Below are 23,965 nucleotides of genomic sequence, written 5' to 3'. Positions count from 1 at the left end.
GAAACTAACATTTTTCTGTTTAATATGGTAAGTCTGATTTGGGGCAGTTGTTAAATGTTTCCAGTACTTGTTCTGCAGATGTGTCTTCCTACTGTCACATAGTGCCCATGTTCTAAGAGGACAGTTAAGAACCTAAAAAGAAACGGGAACATATGAGTATTTGAATGGGAAGATTTAGTGTTTGTTATTGCTGTTAAAGCAGGTCCTACACTTACGATAGCTACTATAGCAGGAGTCGGAGTCGAAGTAGAAGCCAGAGGAGCGACAGTTATCACCGAGGCAGAAGCTACAATAGGCGGTCCAGGTGGGTCTCTGTTCTTTCAAGCACTGTAAGTTACTGTGGGCACTTGGGGTGTGGGGTGAGAGACTGCTGTAGAAGAGAAAGCACCATCTTCTGAGGACAGAAATACTTCTTTCTCTTCCTGAACTTCATCACCCCAAAGGCAGTTACTGAAAGTGGCCTTTGTATTAAGAGTTGCTGGGTAATATTTATTGGTGGTTGTTAATGTTTGAATCTAAAATGGATTTTTAAATATTCACATATCCTTGGACAGACATTTCTTTTGGAAGGAATAAAGAGAGAAGGCCACTCAAACCATGGCCCATTCTTTAAATAGGGTTGCTTGCTAGAACTAACAGCCAATTTGTCAGTGTTTTAAATTTTAAAAAGGTAATATTTTTTAAAATGTAACATATAATAAAATATAATAATCACTTAGGATTGCAGTTTATATGGTTAAAAATGTTTATATATTATATGTATTTATAGATACGTTTTATGTAACATATGGCTCATACTGCAGAAGTCTTTGTGGGTTGCTTTTTGTAATGTCCCTTTCCTGGTGGCTTCTGGTCTTACCCTTCCCCCGTACCTTACAACTACAGTCAGTCGAGCTTGTAGGATATCAGTGTGATCTGGACACTCCCTTGTTTGAAACTCTTCAAGGATGCCCCACTGCCTTCAGGGGCAGGTCCGTGCTCCCTGGCATCGCATGGAGGCCTCTCCACCTGCCAGCTCCAGCTCGGGCTTTTCTGTCTTCCCTGCACTAACATTCTGGAACCTTTTTTTTTTCTGCCTAGAGAGTCACATGCCCACTTCACCATCTCCCCTCCTGCCTCTTGAAATAGCCAGTTCTCACCTACTCTGCAGGTCTCCACTGCAACCCACTCACTGCCCCAGGGAAGCCCTTCCTGACCGCTCACTCTGACATATGTTGCCCTCCCGCCTCATGTGCTTTATTTATCTTGCCCCCTATTCTATACTATCCTTGAGCCCCAGGGAACTCTACATAGTCTACTCTGTGTGTGCCCTTTGCATCTAGCAAAGTGACTGGCTCTCTCTGAATATTTTTCGAAATAACTGAATGGTGACCATAACCAAGTCTTCTTGACTCACTCTCCCAGTGGTCCTGTCCCTGCCCCACCTCAGCCTCACCCCTCATTGGGCTCCCATTTTGATTTGATTTTGATTTCCTTGTCTTTTAATGAAACTCTCTTTGTGGGCCTTTTTTCCCTTACTTCCTCAGTCTGATTAAATATTGATGTTCATTTTGGGTAACATGGAAAATTATTCTCACATATATGAGTGGATTTCAAGTAATTCCCCAAGAAGTTTCTTTATTTTATCTTAACCTCGGTATTACCACCATCTGTCATTGACATCTTTGAAAAGTCCACAGTATTGCCACAGTCAGTACCCCACTCGCCAACCCACTGCTGTGCCTCTTCAAGCCACTTGCTTTCAGGCCACTCATATCAAAAAAGAAGCTACAAGAGGAATTCAAAGGGTTGACAATTAAAAGGTATTTCTGTTTTTGTTTTGTTATACAGGAGTTGTAGATCTTATGGCTCTGACAGTGAAAGTGACCGAAGTTACTCTCATCACCGGAGTCCCAGTGAAAGCAGCAGATATAGTTGAAAGTGTCCCCTTTTTTTGATACAAATTATATCTTATTTGTAAATATCTGGTAACTTAAAAGTCTACGAAACTTAATGGCAGTCTGTTGTTCTATTTCAACATTAGAGATGAAGTTGAAAAATAGACACTTATTGTTATTTGTTCATTTACATGTGCGTAGAATTTAAAATACAGATATGTCTCCTAAAAATATTTGTATGCCACATTTTACAGTAGCCAACTATGGAAATGAATTTCATTTTCTTGAATCAAGAAATCATGAAATTTAAATATGATTTGCAATATTATTTTAGCTAGATTATTTCTCTCCATCTCATGTATTTCTTAGAATACAGATTCTTTTTGCCCGTTTTTAAGGTCTTAGCATATATGCTGCCAAGCATAGAACTGTGAAGGAGAACTGTGAAAGGTGACCAAATACTTATATACCAATTACACAGAACCTTATACATGTGTGCTCTTAAAAACAAACTGCCCAGAATTGATACTAATGGTAGCCAGGAGTATAAGGCAGTGGCTCTGGGGTTCTTAATTCATTCCTTACTTCTTTGTTGTCTCAGAGGATCAGGAAAGTAGTCACCATACAGCCCACTGTATTATTTCAGGCTGGCGGGTGAGGTTAAGAAGAGTAAATCAGCCTTAACTATAAATACCTGCACTGTCTCTAAAGCCCTAATGTTTTATGTGCTTTTTAATAAATACTATCAGAAGTTCGGTTTGTAAAAAAACAATTCTATTCCAGTTTATGCTTTGGTGTTTGGTACCTTTTGGTGCATTATTCTTATATACTGTACATTGGAATTCCGTCAGAGAGAGAAATGAATTTTTTAAAATTCATTGGCACCAAACATGGGTCCTTCTAAGCTCTATTCACTTTAAATATTTGGAGGGCCTCTCTCAAGCACAGGTGTGGGCTGGGGGCCATGGAGCGGGCAGGATTGGCATGGGGTTGTGTGGCCACTGGGGTCTGCTGCACAGAACTGATGCGTGTGCCCCTGGAGGAGTTGATTGGAGAGTGGACTTCAAAAGTAACACCAAGATCTCCCTGCCACCATCCTGGGCACATGTTGCAGGGCTTTACTTTTAAGTCTTTCAAGTAAGAGGCAGATGCAAGAGCAGTTGAACTGTTCTCCGCACCCGCCAGCATGTTTCCCTGTTTCAGTGGCCTGCACTGACTCAGTGAAGCCTTGTGTGAGATGGTAAACCTATGACAACAGACAGGGAATCGGGGTGTGCAGTACTGCATAGATTACACACTTTCACAGTCTTGGGTGGTTCCTGCAGAAATGATTTGACCTGTAAAAACTGGTGAGATTTTTTTTAACCTTTAGTTTGAGTTTTTTCCCCAAGTGTACTTAATCACCTTAGTGCCAGTTTAATCCAGTTATGCAGAAGAATTTCATATTGGATGTTTGATGCAGAACTCTGTGCGATCCTACCCCAGGGCTTGCCTGGTGTACTTGGGAAGTGGGAAAGAGCCCTCGGTTGGAGGGATCTGACCACCCCTGATGGATGGAGGGGTGACCTTGGATATATTAAAACCATCACCCATAAAAGGTTCATAAACAGGGTTAAGTGGCCAGTTGTTTGCCAAGTTGATAGATGAGAATACATTAGAAAATAGGACCTAAGTCAAACAAACATACTTGATAGTGAATACAAAACAACGTGCGCTCATATGAAGGGTTTTCAAAGGTTGCCTGCAGAGGAGAATATTGCTTTAATAATACGCAGTGGAAAGAAACTGCATTTAGAACCCAAACAAAAACTGCCAAATCTAATTACGTTAAGAAGAGTTACCTTTGGTCAGTGTATTCGTTTTCTATTGCTGTGTAACAAATGACCCCAAACTTTGCAGCTTAAAGCAGCACTCGTTTCTTAGCTTACAGTTCTGTAGCTCCTGAGTCCAGCACAGTATGGCTGGATTCTCTGCTCAGGGTCTCACAAGGCTGAAATCAAGGGTCAGCAGGGCAGCATTCCTTTATGGAGGCTCTGGGAAAGAATCTGCTTCCAAGTTCATTCAGGTTGTTAGCAGTATTCAGTTCCTTGCTGGCCGTCAGCCGGGGTCCTCTTTCTCGGCTCCTTAAGGCTGCTCGCATTCCTTCTTGTGTGCTTCCCTCCGTCTTCAAACCAGCAATGGCCCATCGAGGCCTTCTTCTCATGCTTCAGGTCTCTCTGCCTTCCTCCTCTGTTTTGAGGTTCGTGTGATTTGATCAAGCCCACTGAGATAGTCTCCCTATATTAAGGTCAGCTGTGCCACAGAACATAGTCACAGAAGTGGTATCACATTTACAGGTTCCTGGGATTGGGACATGAAATAGGGGGAGGGACATTTTAGAATTCTGCCTCCCACAGGCAATAACTTCGCCTGTTGTGCTGTGGGTAGACTTTTACCCTGAAAAGGTGGGCCCTAGAAGCCTCGTTTGTTTTCTCCATGGAAAAGAACAGCCCTCAGCTGCAGCATTCAACTTGTGTGTTTACTGAATGGACTACAGAAATAGCTTTTCTTCATAAAGGGGATTGTTCTGTATTTTAAATTATTTTTTAATAAAATTTGAATTATGTGTATTGTGCTTCTTAATAGACGATGCATTATTGGACTGTTTTTGTAATGTCCTGTTTACTGCAAATGAAATATGATATAGCTGGTATTGTTCAAAAACTGTAGAAAATACTTTTGTACATATTGGTAATGTCTGATTTGTATACACTTCATTTAAATTTCCCTAAAACTGGAAAGGGGGGCCTTGTAGAAATTAAAATATATACTTAGTCTAAGTTTGAGTCTGTGCATGTTTCATCCTTCTTTATTCATCCAGACTTCAAATAGTCTTTCTGAAATGGAAAAGGAGACGTTGAGTCTCCTTGCTGACCCAGCCAGTGAAGAGACTTCATCTCATCTGTCTGTGGCTTGTTTTCGTCTTCTGGCCGAGTATTAGTGGTAGGGCACGAGGTGGAGCTAGAGAGAACTTCAGGCAGAAACGTTCACCTACGCAGAGAACCATTGATGGTGTTTGGTCTTCCTTCCCCTGCCAACTCCACGTTTCTTCCAGGCTCTGTTGTCATCCAGCTGAGGTGACCTGCATATAACAGATGCCTTTGCTGAGGAGGGAATACGTCCCCCCGCCCATCTGTGAGATGCTGCCTAGGGACAGCATGTTTACCTGCTACGCCACCTGCAGCCTCCACCTTCCCTCCCTAACAGTGGTTCACCAGGCAGGCACATAGCACTCTCTCCTGGAGAAAACATTCATGGTGATATTTTTAGCATCCACATGAGAATTTGCAGGACAAGTACAATTAACTTTATTCTCCTCAGAACTCAAAGGGATTTGTACTTTCTTAGTGAATACAACATAACCTCACACAGTAAGATTGGCAGAGGTTCAGTTTTCAAAGTTAACACTAAACCCCCAAGTCCGGCAGTTCCTGAAAACAGGCAAATCTGGATGTGTTGCCTTAAAATTTAAATAAAATTGTAGAGTCTGTTTGCTGTAGGGAAATCCCCAAGTGGGGTTCCTTTAGGGTGTTATTTTTTAGAGAACACAAGGATCTTTAATCAAATTCTGATAGTGATCGTCTTGATCAGCTGGGCAGTATTGGGAGGAAATGTGTCAAAGACTGGTTTTTTCTATTCTGAATTAGCTGGCAAGAGAATTCAGGGGAAATGCCCCTCTCACGAGTGACCATGAACACTGGCTAGGCATCACTGTTTGGAAGCGAAAGGAGGCTCCACCGGTGCAGAGTGAGTGACACAAACTGTGCGGCCAGGTGAGGGGCTGGAAGCCATGGCTCACGTGGGAAGAGCCTGGGCTCAGACGGCTGGTCTTTGGGAGAGGGAATCCACTTTGCCACTGCCCAGAGGGAGAGGTGAATCCCATGAGGCACTGGTGATAGAGTGAACTGGGCAGAGTGCCAAGAGGACTCCTGCTCAGCAGGGAGAAGTTCTTTGACGCTGTAAAGGTCAGGGAGAAGAGCTGGCACCCTGGAAGAAGACCGCGTGCACTCTTGCAGACAGACCCTAGGCAGCTCCAGTCAGCACCTGATGAGCGTGAGGCAAGGAAAGCCCACCCGGGCAACACACACAAAGGAGCAAGAGGCTCTCGTGGACGGTTTTCTTTAAAGATGCAAGAGGGAAGAGATATGGGAACATATGTATATGTATAACTGATTCACTTTGTTATAAAGCAGAAACTAACACACCATTGTAAAGCAATTATACTCCAATCAAGATGTTAAAAAAAAAAAAAAAAGATTTCAGTAGAAGGTAGAGGCAGTGCTCCATCGCCTCTGCCTGCTCTGCTCCCCGTGAATCAGAAGGCCTCCAGTGGGGCTACACGAAGCTTGGGCCAAGCACTTCTGCCTCTTGGAGACCCCAGACCCACTGTTCACCACCTACAGCTATCGAACTCCAGCTCCAGAGACTGAGCAGAGTTTCATAGTCGGCAGGACCCAGACTAGCCTGGGTGGGGTTGTGTCTCTTCCGCCAGCCTAGAGTCCTGAGGACATTGGGGTAGAAAATGTGACCCAAGCTCTCAGGACGGACACCTGCGTTCTGCATCTGGAGGCCTGACCCTCCTCTGCAACATGAGGCTAATGGTCCTTAGACTGTCAGTCTCTCAGCTCATAAACCCCGAAAGAGGGTGCAACCAGACATGAGAACCGGGGTGCTCGGCCCTTCCTGGGCCGGTCTGGAGATGAATCAGCCTCCCAGAGAGCCCACGGGATCGGGCTCTGGGCTGGAACTTCCCAGTCTCAGGTCCCCCAGGGTCTCCTGCAACTAAAACCTCTACCACCAGGCCAGATTCCCAGAGAAAGACCAAGAAGGATCCCACTGGCCCAATCTGATTTTATTTTGAAGAAATTAAAGACCTCTATGAGCAACTATTCTATGGCACAGTCCTTAAGGGTTTGGGGCCTGAGTCAGACTGCCTGGGTTCAAGTTCCACTCTGACACTTCTAGGCGGATAGCTAGGTAAATTGCTTGACCTTTATAATACAACTCCTCATACTAAGGACTCCTCTATCTTAGGAGTGGTGAGGATTAAATGCTTGGAACTAAACACGCATTGTTCAGGGACACTAGCCCCTGGGCTTGCCTCCAAGATCAGAGTGCTTGTCCCACAAGTTTCACAGGGAGGGCCAGGCTCAGTCACTAGTGAGAGGCCCAGGGCCCCTTGACCCAGCAGGGTGGGAGAGGATCCTGGTAGATGCCAGGGAGGCCCTGAATGCCTAGGCCATGACGTTTATGCTCTGGGAGGGAACTGGGCAACCTGCTGGTTTGAACTAGGTCCCCACCCCCCTACAGCTGTAGCCTGTTAGTGCTGAGCTCAGGACAGGAGCAAGCCACCCCCCGCCTCCAACCCCACACCCAGAGATCCGTGCTGCCCGACCCTGCAGAGCCCTGGGTCAGCACCTAGTAGGTAGGTGGAACTTCCCTGCCACCCCACCAGCCCCATGCTGCGATGTCCCTTTCTGTTTTCTGGCCCTGCCCACTCTTTGCTCCCTCCCCCATCACAGTTAACCAGCTCCACGCCCCGCCTAGGGAGGCTGAGCCCTGCTCTGCGCACACGCACACGTGTGCTGCCCCACAGCATGGTTTGAGTCTCTTCCTCCTCTCCGAACTGGGAGAGAAGTTTGGTCTAGAAGCTTAGGGAAGTTGTGAGAAAACCCATGAGCTGGCCTCTAGAGGCAGGGGTGTGGCTCTGCCGACCTTGCCAGCACCCAGTCCCAAGTGTCTGAGGATCCTCCAGCCCTGCCCTTGTCTCCACAGACTGACTCCTGGCTTGCCCCTGTGGCATGCGATTCTGGCCTGGGATCCCCCTCCCCGATAACTGGTCCCACCCTACACCCTCCAGAAAGCCTGCCTTGACCAACCCTGAGGGGAAGATCCTGTGGCATGACCCTTTCCAAGGCCAAGAGAACAATTCTGCCTATCTCCATCCGGCCGCTCCCACCAGACGAGAATCTGGATTCGGCTACATCAAATCACCTCTAGTTCCCTGCAGATGTTTAACTATACCCTCCCTTCCGGCCTGTGCAGGTGCTATTCCCTCTGCCTGGAGTTCCCTTCCTCTCCTTTTGCCCTAGTGTTACTCAACTTTCAGTCCTCAGCTCTGAGCAGCCCCATTTGAGCCCACCAGATTGAGCTCTTCACACAGTGCCTTCCTGCCAAGTCTCATGTGACCCAAGTGCCAGTAGCCTCTCCCAGAGCTGGCTCTGTCCTGGGGTTCCCACAGTAGATGGGCTGTAGGCCAGAGAAGCAAAGGGAACAGCTGGGGTCTTCAGGAAGACTGAGCCCCCATTCCCTCCCTTCTCACCCAACCTCCAGCCCCTCCTTTGGCTTGACTGCTGCAACCAAGGCCAATCCCAAAAGGGCCAGCAGCCCTACCTTGGTCACAGTGGCCACACCCCCTGCCAAACCTTGGCTGGGAAGTGGGCCCGGGAGTGTCCTGTGCAGCCCTCTCTGCCAGGCTCCTCCCACCCTGCGGGGGAGACTGCTCCAGCCTCCCTTTTCTTGGCTTCTGACGCTGGTGTCTTGCTGTGTGATCTGTCCTGCTGTACCTTCACTGTCCTTATCCCACCAATGGGTACACAGTTCCTCTCTTACCACCTCCCAGGCCCGTGCAAGGATCCACTGAGTCAGAAGAGGAAGTGGGTTGGGATGGAGGAAGAAGTGGAAGGCAGCCCTGAGGTGATGGGCTGGTCAGGCATGCAGGCTGCTCTGGCCCGGCCTCAGCTTGAGGTCTTTGGGAGCTGAGCCAGCTGTCTCTGCGCCCACCACGGCGATGTCTGCAGTGGCCTTCTCTGGGGGCATGTCCCCATCTGTGCCCCTTCCTCTCTTCCCATCTCTTTTTCCACCGCGGTCTTTCCTCACCCTCCATCTGGCCATGTGTTTTCCTCCTCTTTCTCTTGGTGCTCTTCGGTCACCCCCATCTTGGCCCGTGAGATGTTTTCTCCCTGGCCCTGGGATGGCCCTGTCTTAAGGGCCTACCCATCCCGGCCTCAGGGGAGGCCCATGCAGTTTCACAGGACAGACATCAGACTACAGGATGGCGCCTGCCGGGGATCTTGGCCTCTGCTCCATTTCCTTCCCTGGCACCCAGAACCAAGTCACTCTGAACAGGCCCCAGAGTCCCTGCCCACTCGTGAGTAAGGTGGCGTACTCAGGGGACACTGCTACAGCCAGGCATGGGCGGGTGTGTAAGCACAAGTGCACATGTGAGCGGAGGGATGGGGGATGCTCTGTGGTACTGCAGATGGGGGCAATGTGAGAGTGACCAAAGATGGGGCAGCCATCAGCTTGGAGTTGGGGGCACAGAAAGGCATCTGAATGATGACATGGGCCATACGAGAGGCCCCCTCGCCACAATGGCGGCCCAGCCACCACCTAGACCCTGCCAGGCCCAGCACCCTGTGGTCCCCACCCTGCTGCCTGCTCAGCCTGGCAGTGTTCCTTTGCAGCCTCCTGCCAGCACAGCCAGCCCCCAGCCCCCACTGGTGTCCATGCCAGAGCAGCATTCCGCAGGCCTGGCTGCATCTCCCCAGCAGAGACGGAGCAAGGCGGCCTCTCAGCAGCCATCAGGCCACACGGCTGGGGGACACAGTGGGACCTGGGCCTGTGGGCCTGTCACATTAAAGGATTTCATCAGTGCAGCTGCGGTACGGGTTCTCGCATCTCCTGCTCTGGGCGGCCCTGGGCAGCCAGAGGCAGCCACCAGGTAGGGGTCGACCAGAACCAAGTCCTGGAGGCACAGAACCAAACAAACCCTGAGCTGTCCTGGGGTGGGGCGGGGGCGGGGGCGGCCAGGCTAGTTGGAGATCCTAGACTCACCCTAAGGTCTGAGCAGCCCAGGCCAGAGGGTGGGGATGGTGACGCGGCTAGGATACGGGGGTTCGGTCCCTCGGTGTGAGGTCGCTCAGGGGAGCAGGTGTAAGCCTTTTCTGCAGCTGATTGCGGCGGGGGGAGGCGGGGGGGGCTGGGGGGGCGGGGGGCGGGAGGGCCCAGCTTCCCGATTTCAGGGCCGCCTACTACTCCGACCCCGCCTCTGTGGCGCAGCTGGAGGACACCGAGGTTAGACTCCCAGACGAACTTCCCGGAGGAAAGGGGGCTCGCCGCGGGAGAGTGAGGCCGGGGTCCGTCCGCTAGGATAGGAGCGACGGGTCGTGGCCAGGGGGCCCGGCGGCCCGAGGAGGGGCGGGCTGCACCGGGACGGCTCGCACCACGCGTGTCCGCGACCCCCGCCGGCGCGCAGGGCGGCCTGGCCCTTTAAGCGTCCAGACGGCGGCCCCAGCTGACGCGCGGGCTCCAATCGGCGCCCCGCGCCCCCCGCCCGCCGCGCCCGAGGCTCTGGGGCCGCAGCTGCTCGGCGGCTGGACTCGCCGCGGCCCTGCGCCTCCGCCCGCCCGGCCGCGCCCCCGGGGGCCATGGTCGCGGGGCCCTGCGCGGGGGCGGCCCCCAGCGCGGCGCTTCATGGAGCGGCCCCGGCCCGGCCGCCGGGGGCAGCGCGATCCCGCGGGGCCCTGTGAGCCCCCAGCGCCACGGCACCATGGTACGCAAGGCCCTGCCTGTCCCCCCGCTTATCCGCCCACCTGCCCGCTCTGCCCTCTGGAGCGCACGGCAGGCCGGCTCGGGGTGGAGGGATGTGAGGGATCTTACCCCTCTCTGGGTCTCCCCGACCCCTTCTCTGGGTCCTTGCGGGCTGGGAATGCGGCGCTCTGACGCGGCCGTCGGCGGGGAAGGGGTTAAATTCCTGGGGTTGGTGGCCGGGCACGAGAGGCTGAGGTCCTGCTAGGCACTGGCGGAGGGGGGCGCTTTTCTGAGCCCGGGACGGCACCGCCCTCGGACTGGGTGATGGGGGCAGGGAGGAGGTCGGATTCCCGCCTGGGCCTTGGGCCACGTGGGCGCTGGAGACGCCCTGCCTGGGGATTCGGGGCTCCTGGGCCGAGCGGAATGTGGGGGACGCCTGCAGCTCCGGTCCAAACTCCTGTGTGACCTTGGGCCGGTCTCCCGCCCTCTCTGGGCCTGTTTCTCGGAAAGGACGGATGGCCTGAGTTGAGAGGAGGCTGGCATAGACACCTCCTCCCTAAAAGGAGGAGGCTGGAAGTCATGAGCCTGTGCCCCCTTGCTCAGTCTGGGCCCACCCACTGCTGCCCAGCGATGGAAGGATTGACATGGGAGTAGGGTGTGCTGATGGACGCCCAGGTTTCATCCTAGGGCCTCCAGGGAGATGCCAGGGCAGGGTAGGAAGCTGGTGGTTTCGTGACAGTGAGGCAGGGTACCCCTTAGGAGCAGAAGGCTCTGACCATGGTAAGGCAGCCTCGGCAGGTGTCCCTGGCACCTGGCCTTCCCCCAGCCTGGCTTGGGGGGAGGGTTGAGGGCATGAAACACCCTGGCAACGGAAGTGCCTGACCACTCCCCTGGTCTTGTATCTTAGCTGGGCTGGCCTGGACTTGGGGGTGGGGTGTGTGGCTGCAGCTGGCACAGCCAGATGGGGAGGGGCATCTGCAGCTTCAGGGAACTAGCACATCTGGCTGGAGAGGCAGACACAGCTGGTGGCCCTGTGTGGGAGGTACCAGGCTAGGGGGTAGCCGTGCCCTGCTGAGGGGCTGCCAGTTATGGACTTAGGCAGCATCTATGTGCCCGGTCAAGGAAGTCCAGTCAGGCTGCCTGGTTGTAAGGTTCTTGGGCCCCTCAAGGGCCAAGGATGGTGCTGGCTTAGCTGGGAGCATTGCCTTGGAAATGGAGTCTTTGGGGCAGCACTACCCTCTAGACTAACCCTTCGTCCCCTGCTGAGGCCAGAGGGGTCCTCACTGGATCCTGGGACCAGATCTGCACAAGGGAAGTGTCGGGCATTGCCCTTGCCCCCTGGCAGGCAGGCACTGGAGGGCATTCTGTGAAGGGGGAGCAATGGACCAGAACCCTGTGCCCTAGGATGGGTACCCCACAACAGGTCCGACATTGGCAAGTCTTTATCCAAGCCACTTCCCCACCACTGCCTGGCCCCTGGAGGCCCTGAGGAACCCCTGTTACAGCCAAGTTGCACCCTGACCCCTCACTGACTCGCAGGTGGCAGCAGCTCTGGGAAGGAGGGTGCAGGTCGCCGGAGGTGGTGATGGGGTCTGGGGAAGCACAGCTGGTCCCCTGGGTGGGAGGGTCCCCAGATGCCTCATCCTGCTTTTTAAGTCATTAAAGGCCAAGAAATACTTCCACGTGGAATAGTGTCTAGTCCAGCACAGATTGGGTGGCCTTAGCAGAGCTAAGAGTCTAGGGCCTCTGCTCTTGCTTGCTGTGGGACCCTCCCATTCTGAGCCTCGGTTTCCCCATCTATGTAATAGGGCTTGGTCCCAGAAGATGAATCAGAATGAGTCAGTGGATGGAGATGGGAGGGGGTTGGCACCTTATCCCCGTTAGATTGGTCAAGCCTGGACAGGCCAGCAGCCCTGAGACAGAGGAGCAGATGGGTGGCTTCTTGGCTGGGGGGAAGGAGGTGTTGGGGGAGAACTCAAGAGAGATGGTGGTGAGAGAGAGAGAGAGAAAGAGAGAGCATGGGTGCTGTCCTGGGCTGCTGGATGTGAAGGGTGAAACCCAGGGCAGATCTGTCAGCAGGTGGCCCCTGGAGGCTCCCTGAGGCTCATCCCGAGGCCCAGGGCAGATCCTCTCATTCAGGTGACCGGAAGGACTGGCATGAAGGGGAGGGCTGTGGATGCACAGGACTGGGGTTTCATCCCAGGGCTTCCAGAGAGGTGCACGGGGTCAGGGAGCTGATGTCTTTGCAGTGCAGCAAGGTACCCTCAAATGTAGGAGGCTCTGACTTAGCTGGTCAGGGCCTGAGGAGGGCCAGAACCTGGAACCTGCGGGGCTGGTCCAGCCAGGCAGATAGCCGACAGATGTTAATTGAACATCTGCTGTGCGCTGGACCCATGCAAGGGACTGGGCAGCCTGCCTGTCTGTGCTGCCCACCTTTTGGGGAAGCCGCTGTGGTGCGACCAGGAATAATTACTCTGGGCAATTCGCAGGTACTGGGTGTGGTCCAAGGTTCTAGGAATCTGACCCATCAGATTCAAGGGCCTCCCTCAGGCTCCAGAAGCCCCCAGTGGTGTGACCTCCAAGATGAGGCCATCTCGGAACCTCTGGGCCTGGACCACACCTGACCTGGGGTCTGGGGGCCTAGAGGGAACAGGGCTTGGGACGAGCCTTAGGGGCCTCCTGCCTCAAGCATGGTGGACAGGTAACACAGCTGTGTCCTTTGCCCCTACAGAACCTTTCTGTGGGGGGAGCTGCTGCCACCAGGCCTGAGGCCACAGGCGGCAGCCTGGCCCAAGCTCTGGCTGAGGAAGGAGGGGACGGCTGGACCTCACCAGCCTCCTCCAACAGGGCAGCGGGACCATGGGCCTGGATTTCTTCACAAAAGTTTCTGCCTCTGCAAGGCCTCAGGCCTAGACCTTGAGGGCCGCTGTGGGTGAGCTGAGGGATCCCCTCAGGTGCTGCCCCAGGGGTGCAGTGGCCAGAGGCAGAGCAGTGAGCCAGTGAGCCTGACCTGTTCTTCAGCTGTCTGGGCTTAGGCAGGCTTGGCTTTATTTGTATGTGAGTGAGTGTGGAGGAGAGAATCCATGGGGCCCAGAAATGCTGAAGGGATGCCTCTGGGGACGCTTTTGGGGAGACAACCCAGTCCTGGTTTGCTGGGCTCAGCCCTGGTTTTAGCATCAAAAGCCCCGCATCCCAGGAAACCCCTAGGCTCCTGGCCCACCTGGGCGGTTGATCACCCTCGAACCTTTTCCTTCCCCTTTCTTCCTCTTCCCCTCCCCTTCCCGGGACCACTTCTCCCATTTCACAGTGGAAGAGCTGGAGGCCAGGGAAAGTTAACCACTGACCCAGGAGCTGACATGCGGCCTCCGAAGGTCACGACCAGAGTTTGAGCTCTGAGGAACAGCAAACTCGGGCTTGAATCCTGGTTCCCCCTCGTCCTTGCTTGGGCTTCGGCACCTTCCCTGTAACATGGAACCAGGAGTGATGGGTGGGTGGCCACCTCCCAGATGGCCTTGACCTGACCTGTGCCCTCTGCCCCACAGTTGCTGGTTGAAAAGACGACGGACTCACCGGCGGCCGAGTTCTCGCTGGTGGAGGACGTGGCGCTGCACTTCGCCTGCTTGATGGGCCGCCTGAACGAGCAGCGCCTCTTCCAGCCTGACCTGTGCGACGTGGACCTGGTGCTGGTGCCCCAGCGCAGCGTCTTCCCGGCCCACAAGGGTGTGCTGGCCGCCTACAGCCAGTTCTTCCACTCGCTCTTCACCCAGAACAAGCAGCTGCAGCGCGTGGAGCTGTCCCTGGAGGCGCTGGCGCCCGGCGGCCTGCAGCAGATCCTCAACTTCATCTACACGTCCAAGCTGCTGGTCAACGCGGCCAACGTCCACGAGGTGCTCAGCGCCGCCTCGCTGCTGCAGATGGCCGACATTGCCGCGTCCTGCCAGGAGCTGCTGGACGCCCGCTCCCTCGGCCCCCCAGGCCCCGGCACCGTGGCCCTTGCCCAGCCGGCCGCCAGCTGCACCCCGGCCGCACCGCCCTACTACTGTGACATCAAGCAGGAGGCCGACGCCCCAGGCCTGCCCAAGATCTACGCCCGTGAGGGCCCTGACCCCTACTCGGTGCGCGTTGAGGACGGGGCTGGGGCCACAGGTGGCACGGTGCCTGCCACCATCGGGCCGGCTCAGCCCTTCTTTAAGGAGGAGGAGAAGGAGGGTGGCGTCGAGGAGGCCGGCCGGCCCCCGGCCAGCTTGTGCAAGCTGGAGGGTGGGGAGGAGCTGGAGGAGGATCTTGGGGGTTCCGGCGCCTACGGTCACCGGGAGCAGTCCCAGATCATCGTGGAGGTGAACCTCAACAACCAGACGCTGCACGTGTCCACAGGGCCCGAGGGGAAGCCGGGCGCTGCCACAGGCCCGGCCACCATGGTGCTGGGCGGGGAGGACGGGCTGCAGAGACACTCGGAGGAGGAGGAGGCCGACGAGGAGGAGGAGGAGGAAGAGGAGGAGGAAGAGGAGGGCGGTGGCAGTGGAGGGGAGGAGGAGGAGGAGGAGGAGGAGGGCGGCAGTCAGGGAGAAGAGGACGAGGAGGAGGAGGAGGAGGAGGGGCACAGCGAGCCGGACCAGGAGGAGGAGCAGGAGGAAGGGCACAGCGAGCCAGACCAGGAGAGCTCGGAGGAGGAGGAGGAGGAGGAGGAGGACGGGGGGGCGGGGGGCAGGCAGGGGCCGGGGGGCTGCGGTAGTGGGGCAGACCCCCCTCCCCACAGTCGCATGGCAACGCGGTCCGCCCGGCGCCGGGGCCTCCCTGAGCCTGAGGAGGCTGGGCGGCAGGGTGGGAAGCGGCCAAAGCCACCTGCAGGAGTGGCTCCTGCCCCAGCCCGAGGGCCACAGGCCGCTGACGGTCTGGGGGCCAAGGTGAAGCTGGAGGAGAAGCAGCACCATCCGTGCCAGAAGTGCCCGCGTGTTTTCAACAACCGCTGGTACCTGGAGAAGCACATGAACGTGACCCACAGCCGCATGCAGATCTGCGACCAGTGCGGCAAGCGCTTCCTGCTAGAGAGCGAGCTGCTGCTGCACCGGCAGACAGACTGCGAACGCAACATCCAGGTGGGCCTCGGGGTGGGTTCACGGGGCCCACAGGGGCAGCCAGCCAGGCTGGGCCAGGCTGGAACTGGGCCCTGGGCACCCAGTGTCCTGCTGCCTGCATTGCCCACACAGTCTGCAGAGACCAGGCTTGGCCCCCTGGACAGTGGGACCAGCCCAGGCCCAAGGGTGAGCCCAAGGTGGTGAGAGCTCAAGGGATAACGTCAGGGAGAGCTTCCTGGAGGAGGTGGATAGAGCTGGGCTTCAGCACGTGCAGAGACGTGCAGATAGGGGTAGAACAAACAGTACCCTTGGCCAGAGGGGCAGAGGGGAGCCCGGACTCGGGAGGATGAGAGTTGTCTGAGCACGTGAGGCTGGGGGACAGCCAGCTCTGAGGAGGGATGAGTCAGTGTTTTAGTAGATCTCTGGGCTGCCGCAAGGCCAACAGGGCCACCACGTATAGTTTCTCAGACTGTGCCCTGCGCAAAAGGACAGATGAGGGGAGGAGGGGTTTGCCCAGAAGGGGGCGCCATTTCCCACTTCCTGCAAAGGCTGAAAGGAGCAAGGGGCAGCGGAGCAGGAAGAAACCCCTGCATGCAGCTCTTCGGAGGTACCAGCTGGCCTGGGCCTGGGAAAAGGGACTGGATGAGCAGTTTGGGAAGCGCAGGGGCTGCCGGGGCCAAACAGGGGAGTTGGGCTGGCTGCCAAGCCTTGAGCCAGCCTGAGTCTGGGCCAGCTCGGCCTTTCAGGGTGCAGACAGCACAGGGCCAGCCAGGCTGGTTTTTGCCTTTTCTGACTGGGAGTGAGGTTGGGGGGCAGTAGGTAGGCAGGTGCTAATTGCCTGAACTAATTGCTAATTGCAGTGCCCTGTGGAGAAAGTGTTATCTGGGGGTTACCTGATTCCTGCCCCACCCTCCTGCCCACGCTCCCACTTGCCTGCCTGCTGGGCTGCCCTTTGACTCTCCGTGCGCACACACCTGAGCTTCCCTCCTGAAGGGGAAAGACGCTTGTACCTCTTCTGTCCTGGGCACCCTGACCCAATTTCTGCCCGAGCCCTGGCCTGCTGCAGGGATGGGTAGGACAAGGGCCCAGGAGAAGAGGAGGGGGGGAGTGTGGCCCTCACGGTTCCCGCCACCGTCTATTGCCTGATAGGCCCTTGTACCTCCTACAGTCCCCAGTCCTTTGGAATCTGTCTCCTTGGGGATCTCCATGGTGTCAGGGCATGGGTCCCAGCAGGGGGAGGCAGCAGAGGTAATGGCCCAGCTCTGCCAGGACCTGTTATCTGAGGGACTTCTCCATGAACCGAGTAGCCTCCTCACCCACTGTGGTCCTTCAGCCAGTTGTGTCTCTTCTTTGTAGAAAGATGCCTTGTTGAAATGAGCACAGAGGAGGGACTTCCTGGAAGAGGTGGCCCCTGACCCTAGTGAGTTCAGGATGAGGGACCCACCCTGGGTGGGTGGGTAGGTGGGTAAGTATTTAGGGAGTTACCACCCCCAGCTCTCAGAACATCACATCTGGCTGGTCCTTGGACATCAAGGCCTCTCTCTCCAGCACAGTTCAGGTGGGGAAACTGAGGCCCAGAGAGGGGCAGTGACTAGTCCTAGGTCACATGGTCCTGACCCAGGGCCTAAAGTCTTCTCACCCCGCAGTGTGTGACGTGTGGCAAAGCTTTTAAGAAGCTCTGGTCCCTCCACGAGCACAATAAGATTGTGCACGGCTACGCAGAAAAGAAGTTCTCCTGTGAGATTTGTGAGAAGAAGTTCTACACCATGGCTCACGTGCGCAAGCACATGGTCGGTAAGTCGAGGCTGGTGAGGGATGGAGCCTGAGGTCCAAGCGGGCCAGCTGCTGGGTGTTCTGGGAAACACTTCACAATCCAAGGGCAATATGAAGGGGTGAGAAGGCCCCTCGTAGCTGGGAGGTAGGGGGTGGGGGGCTGGTTGCAGTGGCAGGTGTGTCCTGGACAGGCTCTGGGGCCAGGGCTGCCACGCATAGTTGGGCAGGTTGCACATGGCACAAGGACTCCTGGACAAGATGGCAGGTGGGGACCAGAATCCAGCTAGCACACTGCCAACCAGGCTGTGCATCCTGACATGGGGCTGTGTCCACCAGAGCACCTTTTTCTAAATTACACGAAGTGCCACATGGGCTGACACAGGCCCAGTCTCAGTCTGAGGACAGCGGTGCCTCTGATAGGGCTTCAGGCTTCTCTGAGTGCAACCGTCCCCCAGGGGTCATACCTGGACACGGTAAGGAGGCCCCCAAGTGTGTTTTGGGCCACTTCGCTGCCTTGGGCATGGCTCTCCCTCCCCTCTAGGTGGGAGTCTAGTGGAGTCTGGTGTCCAGGTGGCCCTCCCTTCTTTACCCGCTTGGGGCCTGGAGCTCTAGGGAGGGCTAGCCAAGGAGGGGCAGTGTGCCCTGGCCAGGCCTTACCCCCGTTCTCTACCAGACGGTGCTAGAGGCCTCCAGCATGAACTGACTGGGAGCTGGGACCCTGGGGTCTAGGTATCGGCCAGAAGCATGCTGGGTAACCCAGGATTGGTGGTCCTTCCTGGGCTTGGATTCCCCAGCTCTGAACTCTGAGGGGGGCCCTCTGTGTCTCCAGTTGCTTCCTCCCAGATCTTCCTTGGAGTTTGTTCTGGGAGGAGCGCAGGTAACTAACTCCCTCTGGATGGCATGGGACCCAAGGCTGAGGCCTTTACAGGTGCCACCCTCTGTAAGACCCAGCCACCCTGGAGGCCCAAGACCACTCTACCCTCTTTTTATAGAAGAGGATGCTGAGGCTCGCTGAGGCACACATTGGCCATGCAGGGAGCCGGTGGCTGAGCCAGGATTTGAGCCGAGGCCAGTCCCACTTGAAATCCTTCTATCTTTCCCCGAAGCTTTGGGAGTGAGGCCAGAGGCTAAAGAACCAAGAGGGCCTCCATGCCTGTCTGACCAAACAGAGAGACCTAGCTGGGAGGGAAGGGGCCTCGCCTGGGGGACAGAGGCTATGGGGCAGGCCCCAGGGTAGGTGGTGCCCTGGGAGGCGGGATCTGGGCTGGATCTGGGGGGTGGTCAGGCAGGGGTCCCCTGGGAGGAGCCAGATGGGTCCCCCCGAGATGTCATGGCCATGGTGCCTGCCCTGTAGCCCACACCAAGGACATGCCCTTCACCTGCGAGACCTGTGGGAAGTCCTTCAAACGCAGCATGTCTCTCAAGGTGCACTCACTGCAGCACTCCGGGGAGAAGCCGTTCAGATGCGAGGTGAGCTCCCTTCTCCTCCTGCCCCGGGAGCCATCCTGGACGGGGCAGGGATCAGAGGCAGCAGCTGCTTAAAAACCAGGGGTTGGGGTACTGGAGTATAGGATGCAGAAAGAGAGGGGCCCCCCCTTGATGTCTGCCTCCCACTCCATCCTTACCTGGTTGCCCACCTGCACCTCCCCCCACACCCCTGCCACCCCACCCTAACCCAGCCTCCGAAGGTTCAGGTTGGGAAGTCTGCATGGGCTGGAACCATGGGGCAGGCTTTCTGGAGAGGTGGAGAAAGGAGCATCTTAGGCAGAGAGATCAGAGATGGAGCTGCAGGTGGGGATGAGGGGGGCCTTTGGACCAGGAGGAAGGATGGAGGGCCTTAAGCATGAGGGCTCCCTCCACTCTGTGGCCTCTTCCCACTTCCTGAGCCCCATTCCTGCCTGGGCCCTGCATGCCCATGGCCTCTCCACCTGTGCCCGTGCACTGCCCCACCCCAGGAGCACCTCGGCTGGCCTTTGCATCCACACCTCCTTGCCCAGGAGCCCCTCCCCATGTGAGTCCTTCCCACAGCCCTGTGGTCTCGGGCCAGCACTTCCCTCCCTGAAGGCTGTTCCCCACTCTGCGCTGGGTCTCACCCCCTCACCCTCCACCCCGCCCTCAGAACTGCAACGAGCGTTTCCAGTACAAGTACCAGCTGCGGTCACACATGAGCATCCACATCGGCCACAAGCAGTTCATGTGCCAGTGGTGTGGCAAGGACTTCAACATGAAGCAGTACTTTGATGAGCACATGAAGACCCACACAGGTACGGCTGCCCCACGGTGAGGAACTCCACACCGGGCCGGGCCCCCTTCTCCGCTAGGAGGCTCAGCGCCGGCCTCCCTGCCTCCCAAGGTCGGGCGAGGCTGGTACAGGCTGGCCCAAGGTGGCGAGGATCCGACAGTGCCAGGGCCGGGCCCGGGATGGATCCGTGGACGCCCAGAGGCTGGCCCGGGGCGGGGGGCTGGGGGGCGTAGCAGCCCGCCAGCAACTCCCCACGGCCCATCACCACCCACCCCGCAGGGGAGAAGCCGTACATCTGCGAGATCTGCGGCAAGAGCTTCACCAGCCGGCCCAACATGAAGCGGCACCGGCGCACGCACACCGGCGAGAAGCCCTACCCCTGCGACGTGTGCGGCCAGCGCTTCCGCTTCTCCAACATGCTCAAGGCGCACAAGGAGAAGTGCTTCCGCGTCAGCCACCCCCTGGCCGGCGGCGACAGCGCCCCCGCAGCCCCGGGCCTGCCCCCCGCCCCGCCCCAGGCCCTCCCCCTGCTGCCCGGGCTGCCCCAGACCCTGCCTCCCCCGCCGCCGCTCTTCCCCACCGCTGACAGCCCCGGCGGGAGGCTGAACACCAACAACTAACTGCCTGCCTGCTGCGCGGGGCCCAGGACCCTCCACTCGTCATCGTGGAGCGGGGCGGGGGGAGCAACACCTCCGGAGTTGGCTGGACACGCTCTGCCCGGGGCCCCTGACCCTGGGGGCTGTGCAGGCTGGCAGCCCCCAGAGCTGGCGGAGGACACCTCACTCCCAAGTGCCCCCTTTCAGCGGCTCCTTGAAGCCTTTACTTTTTGTCTGTTTGTTTGTTTTTTGGAAGTGAAGGAAAACGAAAAGAGAGGAAACTCTTGACAGCATCCCCCTCCAGGTGAGGGGGGCGCTGGAGGCAGCAGGTACGGGTGGGGAGGGACCTGGGGAGCAGGTGTGACTGGTCACTCCGCCGAGGCCTCAGCCAGAGGGGCGTGGCCAGGCCCAGCCCAGGTCACCTTCAGCTGCTCATCCCCGCCCCTCCTGGGCCCCCTCACTCGCCCCTCATCCCGGAGGGTTTGGGGAAAAGTTGGGGTGCCGTCCCCCTTTGGAGGACTTGTGGGCCCACCGTGAGGGCTGCGGATGCCGAGGCAGGGACTTGGGCCCGGACGCCGGGGGGGTTGTGTGGGGTGGGCGTGTGTGGCGAGGTGCACCGACTGCAGCTGTGCACCGTGGGGAGGGGGGCGGGCGGGGGCTGGACCCCAGGCATTTGCTTTCCCCATGGCATCCCCGACCTGCTCCCGGCTGCACCGAGGGCCCTGGGTCCTGGGGAAGATGTCCCCAGGAGCTGCCGGGCCTCAGGGTGTGGTGGGCCGGGCCCTGGGTGGGCAGACGGGCTGGCTCCCACAGCATCAGCCCCCAGGTACTGCAGCCCAGGAGCCCCTGCACATGGGTGGACCCCAGGGGCCGGGGCCCTAAGGAGCAGGCTCGGGCAGATGTTCTGAGGTTTCAAGGTGCTATCAGTGGGGCAGGGGGCAGGGCAGCTGTTCACGGAGCAGCCCATCCCTCAGCAGCTGCCCCAGCCAAATCTCCCACGCTAGAGACGTCTGTGTCTGCGTCTGTCTCTGCTCCTGGAAGGCAGCACAGGCCTCAGCCACTCCCTGGGCCTGGCCACTGCCTGCCCCTGGCTGGTGTCCAGCGGCCTCGTCCCTCCTGCGCCTCTGCTTATGGGTGGGGCGAGGAGCCTGCATGATCAGGCCCTGGGGGTCGGGGTCGGGGGTACCGGGAGAGCCCCACCCAGCCTGTGCCCAACGCTTGCCCTCACGAGGCCAGCACTAATAGGACATCCTTTTTCGTTGTCATTTAACGTCTCTATTCCTGCCTTTGAAATGGGGAGGAAGGTTCCATAAGCTACCTGTTTCCTAGTTAAGCTCTTTCCTATTGTGTTTATACAGTTTTGTCTGTTATACTCTTTGCACCTTAAACCCCTCGACTGCCCCCGCATCACCACCTTCCCAGCATGGCTGGAGTGGGAAGAGGCCTGAGCCCAGGGGGCGGGTTGGGGGGACTGGCCCCACCAGCCCAAGGGCTGAGGGGGTCAGGACCCCTCTGACCTCCTTGTAAGGCCCATGGCACTGGGGCAGGGGGCTGGGGACATTTTAATCATCAATAAACAAAGCACTTTATTATGTACAGATGTGGGCAAGCCCAAGGAGCCCGAGTGATTTGAGGATTTAGAATCCAAGCCACACAGCCCAGATGGTTCTCTGGGCTTAGAGGGGGCAGTGCCCTGGCCCGGTTGAGTTTGGGGCTGTAGCAGGAACAGTGCAAGCCAGAGTCTAAGTACACACCCTCAGACGCCCCTGCTGTCCTCTGGGGAGAAAAAGTGGTCCCCTCCCCGAGAGGGGAAAGCTCCCTGCCTGGCTCCCAGGACTGAGGCTCCGCCCACGCCAAGGCTGGGAATTCCAGCCTCTTATGGGGTCAGCGCTGCGCCTCTCAGGCTCCTGCTTTACTGTAGCTCTTTTCCTCTCCTGCACCCCTTGATCTCTGGGCTTCCATGACGTCCTCAGGGTCCTCCCCTCCCTGCTCCCCCCCTTCCCTTTGCTATTTCTAACCTCTGGTCCCAGTGCCTGGCAGCTTCAGAGCTGGCCCACATTTTCCTAAGAAAAGTCTGATCTCCCCGAATGGGCTGTGGGCTGGGACTCCAATGAGTTTCCCACCCCCTGTTGCTGACGCTGGGGTCTCCCATAGGGGCTGGTGGCCCTGTCACCTGCTGCCCTCCCTGCAGCCTTAGTGAGCCTAGGGGGCCCTGGCCGGGCTGCGCCTCTGGTCCATGAGGCCAGACTTTGACAAGCAGAGGCTGGAGACGGGTGTGGGGAGCTGGTAGCAAGACCCTGTCCCAGGACTTGGGTCTCCTGTCCTTGTACGCTTCCCCTCTCAGGGCACAAGAGGGGTCCAGACAGCAGGCTGGGCACTGGTCAAATGGTCATTGTAGCTGTAGGTGGGCACGGCCAACCCCTCTCCTGGGAGGCCCCTACCCCAGCGGGGACAGGAACCCTGTGTCCCCGGTGCTAAATGCTCTCTTCCCCTTGGGCCAGTGTTGGTGGGAGCTCCTTTCTGGCCAGACCACAAGGGTCTGAAGCAATAATGGTACCTCAGCAGTGCCAGTATGGATAGGGGTTCTTGTTTTACCAGCTTTTACATTTCCTTTTTAATTGTTAAATTAACAAGCACCTGGGTATTGGAGTGAGGGGACTGGGCACCATACCCACTTCCCAGGGCTGGTGGTGGGGAGGGGGCTTGGGATCATCACCTCCCACTGGAGATCTGCCAGGGCGTCCCTCTGTCCAGCTGGACTTCTCAGCCCAATTGGCCAAGACCTCAAGCCCAGAACCTGGGCCTGCCCCTTCCCCGGCTCCCCTTGTACTCCCTGGTCTTGGGCCAGCTGGAGGTGAGTGGCCAGAGAGATGAGGTGGGCCTCAAGCCCTAGGAACCCGGGCCGGGGGCAGAACCTGAGCTTCCGATCCTGATGCGTTCCACCACGGCCAACATGGCACCCCTCAGGGGGGCTCGGTGGCAGAACGGCTGTACCCAGGCATGTGGACCCTTGATGTCTGGCCCTATGTGGCCACCCCACAGCCCCAGAGCGTGTGGGGGACAACAGAAGGGTGAGGAGAAGAGTGAAGGGGAATAAAGGCAGTACAACTGTCCCTTGGCCCAGCCTCTTCTTTACACATTGCCGCCCTGACTACTGGCTGAAGAGACTTGGACCAGAGCAAGAGTAGCACGGAACCTGACAGCTTGGCCGAAGACCACATGGACACCCGTGCCCCGAGCATCTGCACACCCCGTCTCCCTCCCTTGAGGGTGGGCTGGGCTCCTGGGGAACATCCAGGGTCAGGAGCTGAGGTCTGAAGGAGCCAGATGTCAGCACCCCGGAGGACATCTCAGATGGAAGACAGGTAGCGGACTCCGAGGAGGGAGCAGGCAGCTCTCCCTGGGGACCTCCATGAATTATTTCACTGGAGCGCTGGCTCTGTGTGGGATAGAACTCCAGGCTGTGGTGACACGTGGTGAATGAGGCCCCCATGTATGTGGCACTTGGTCCCAGATACCTGGAGAGGGGGATAACCGGGAAGGGCTAGGAGAGGAGGCTGGTGGGTGGGTTCACTAACCAGCCAGAGAGGGGGTACAAATCCCCAGGATGGGGACATTGCCTTCCATACGGTCCCACTTCTCTGAAGGGAACAGGGGCTCGCTCAAGTCACCCTAAAACTGAAGCTTGCTGTCAGGCCTGCGGGCCTGGCTGCTCCTGCAGTGTCTTGTGGGGATTCAGCTTCTCTCTGTTTCCCCTCTTCTACCCGTCCGTCTGCTGCCTCTCCCCATGGCCTCCTCCCTTCAGCCCCACCGTGCTGTGAGCAACGGCCT

General features: G+C 57.3%; 2 protein-coding genes across 7 annotated transcripts in view; both read left to right on the top strand.

Annotated features, from left to right (window-relative positions):
• NKTR (natural killer cell triggering receptor) overlaps positions 1 to 4,696 on the top strand; it is a 49,096-nt gene extending 44,400 nt beyond the window's left edge. For 4 of the 5 annotated variants that reach the window (XM_059939322.1, XM_059939320.1, XM_059939321.1 and 1 more), the window contains 2 exons: positions 200 to 304; positions 1,831 to 4,696. In XM_059939322.1, coding sequence (XP_059795305.1) covers positions 200 to 304; positions 1,831 to 1,918 — 193 coding nt within the window. In that variant the 3' untranslated portion in view covers positions 1,919 to 4,696. The remainder of the gene's footprint in view (positions 1 to 199; positions 305 to 1,830) is intronic. The other variant, XM_059939324.1, reaches the window with a different exon arrangement.
• Positions 4,697 to 10,356: 5,660 nt separating this feature from the next.
• ZBTB47 (zinc finger and BTB domain containing 47) lies at positions 10,357 to 23,247 on the top strand. 2 transcript variants are annotated; one of them, XM_059939329.1, is made up of 6 exons: positions 10,357 to 10,470; positions 13,991 to 15,544; positions 17,170 to 17,317; positions 18,722 to 18,766; positions 19,416 to 19,560; positions 19,818 to 19,904. In XM_059939329.1, exons 1-5 carry the CDS (start codon positions 10,468 to 10,470, stop codon positions 19,535 to 19,537), a joined length of 1,872 nt encoding a protein of 623 aa, XP_059795312.1. In that variant the 5' UTR covers positions 10,357 to 10,467; the 3' UTR covers positions 19,538 to 19,560; positions 19,818 to 19,904. The 2 variants fall into 2 exon arrangements, with proteins under 2 accessions (XP_059795312.1, XP_059795311.1); XM_059939328.1 differs by having other exon boundaries at positions 10,358 to 10,470; positions 18,651 to 18,766; positions 19,818 to 23,247.
• The last annotated feature ends 718 nt before the right edge of the window (positions 23,248 to 23,965 follow it).

This window comes from Balaenoptera ricei, chromosome 11, assembly GCF_028023285.1.
Source record: "Balaenoptera ricei isolate mBalRic1 chromosome 11, mBalRic1.hap2, whole genome shotgun sequence".
In the NCBI taxonomy this organism is placed as follows: Eukaryota; Metazoa; Chordata; class Mammalia; order Artiodactyla; family Balaenopteridae; genus Balaenoptera; species Balaenoptera ricei.
The sequence above is the reverse complement of the archived record's forward strand: the minus strand, read 5'-3'. Positions and strand labels throughout refer to the sequence as shown.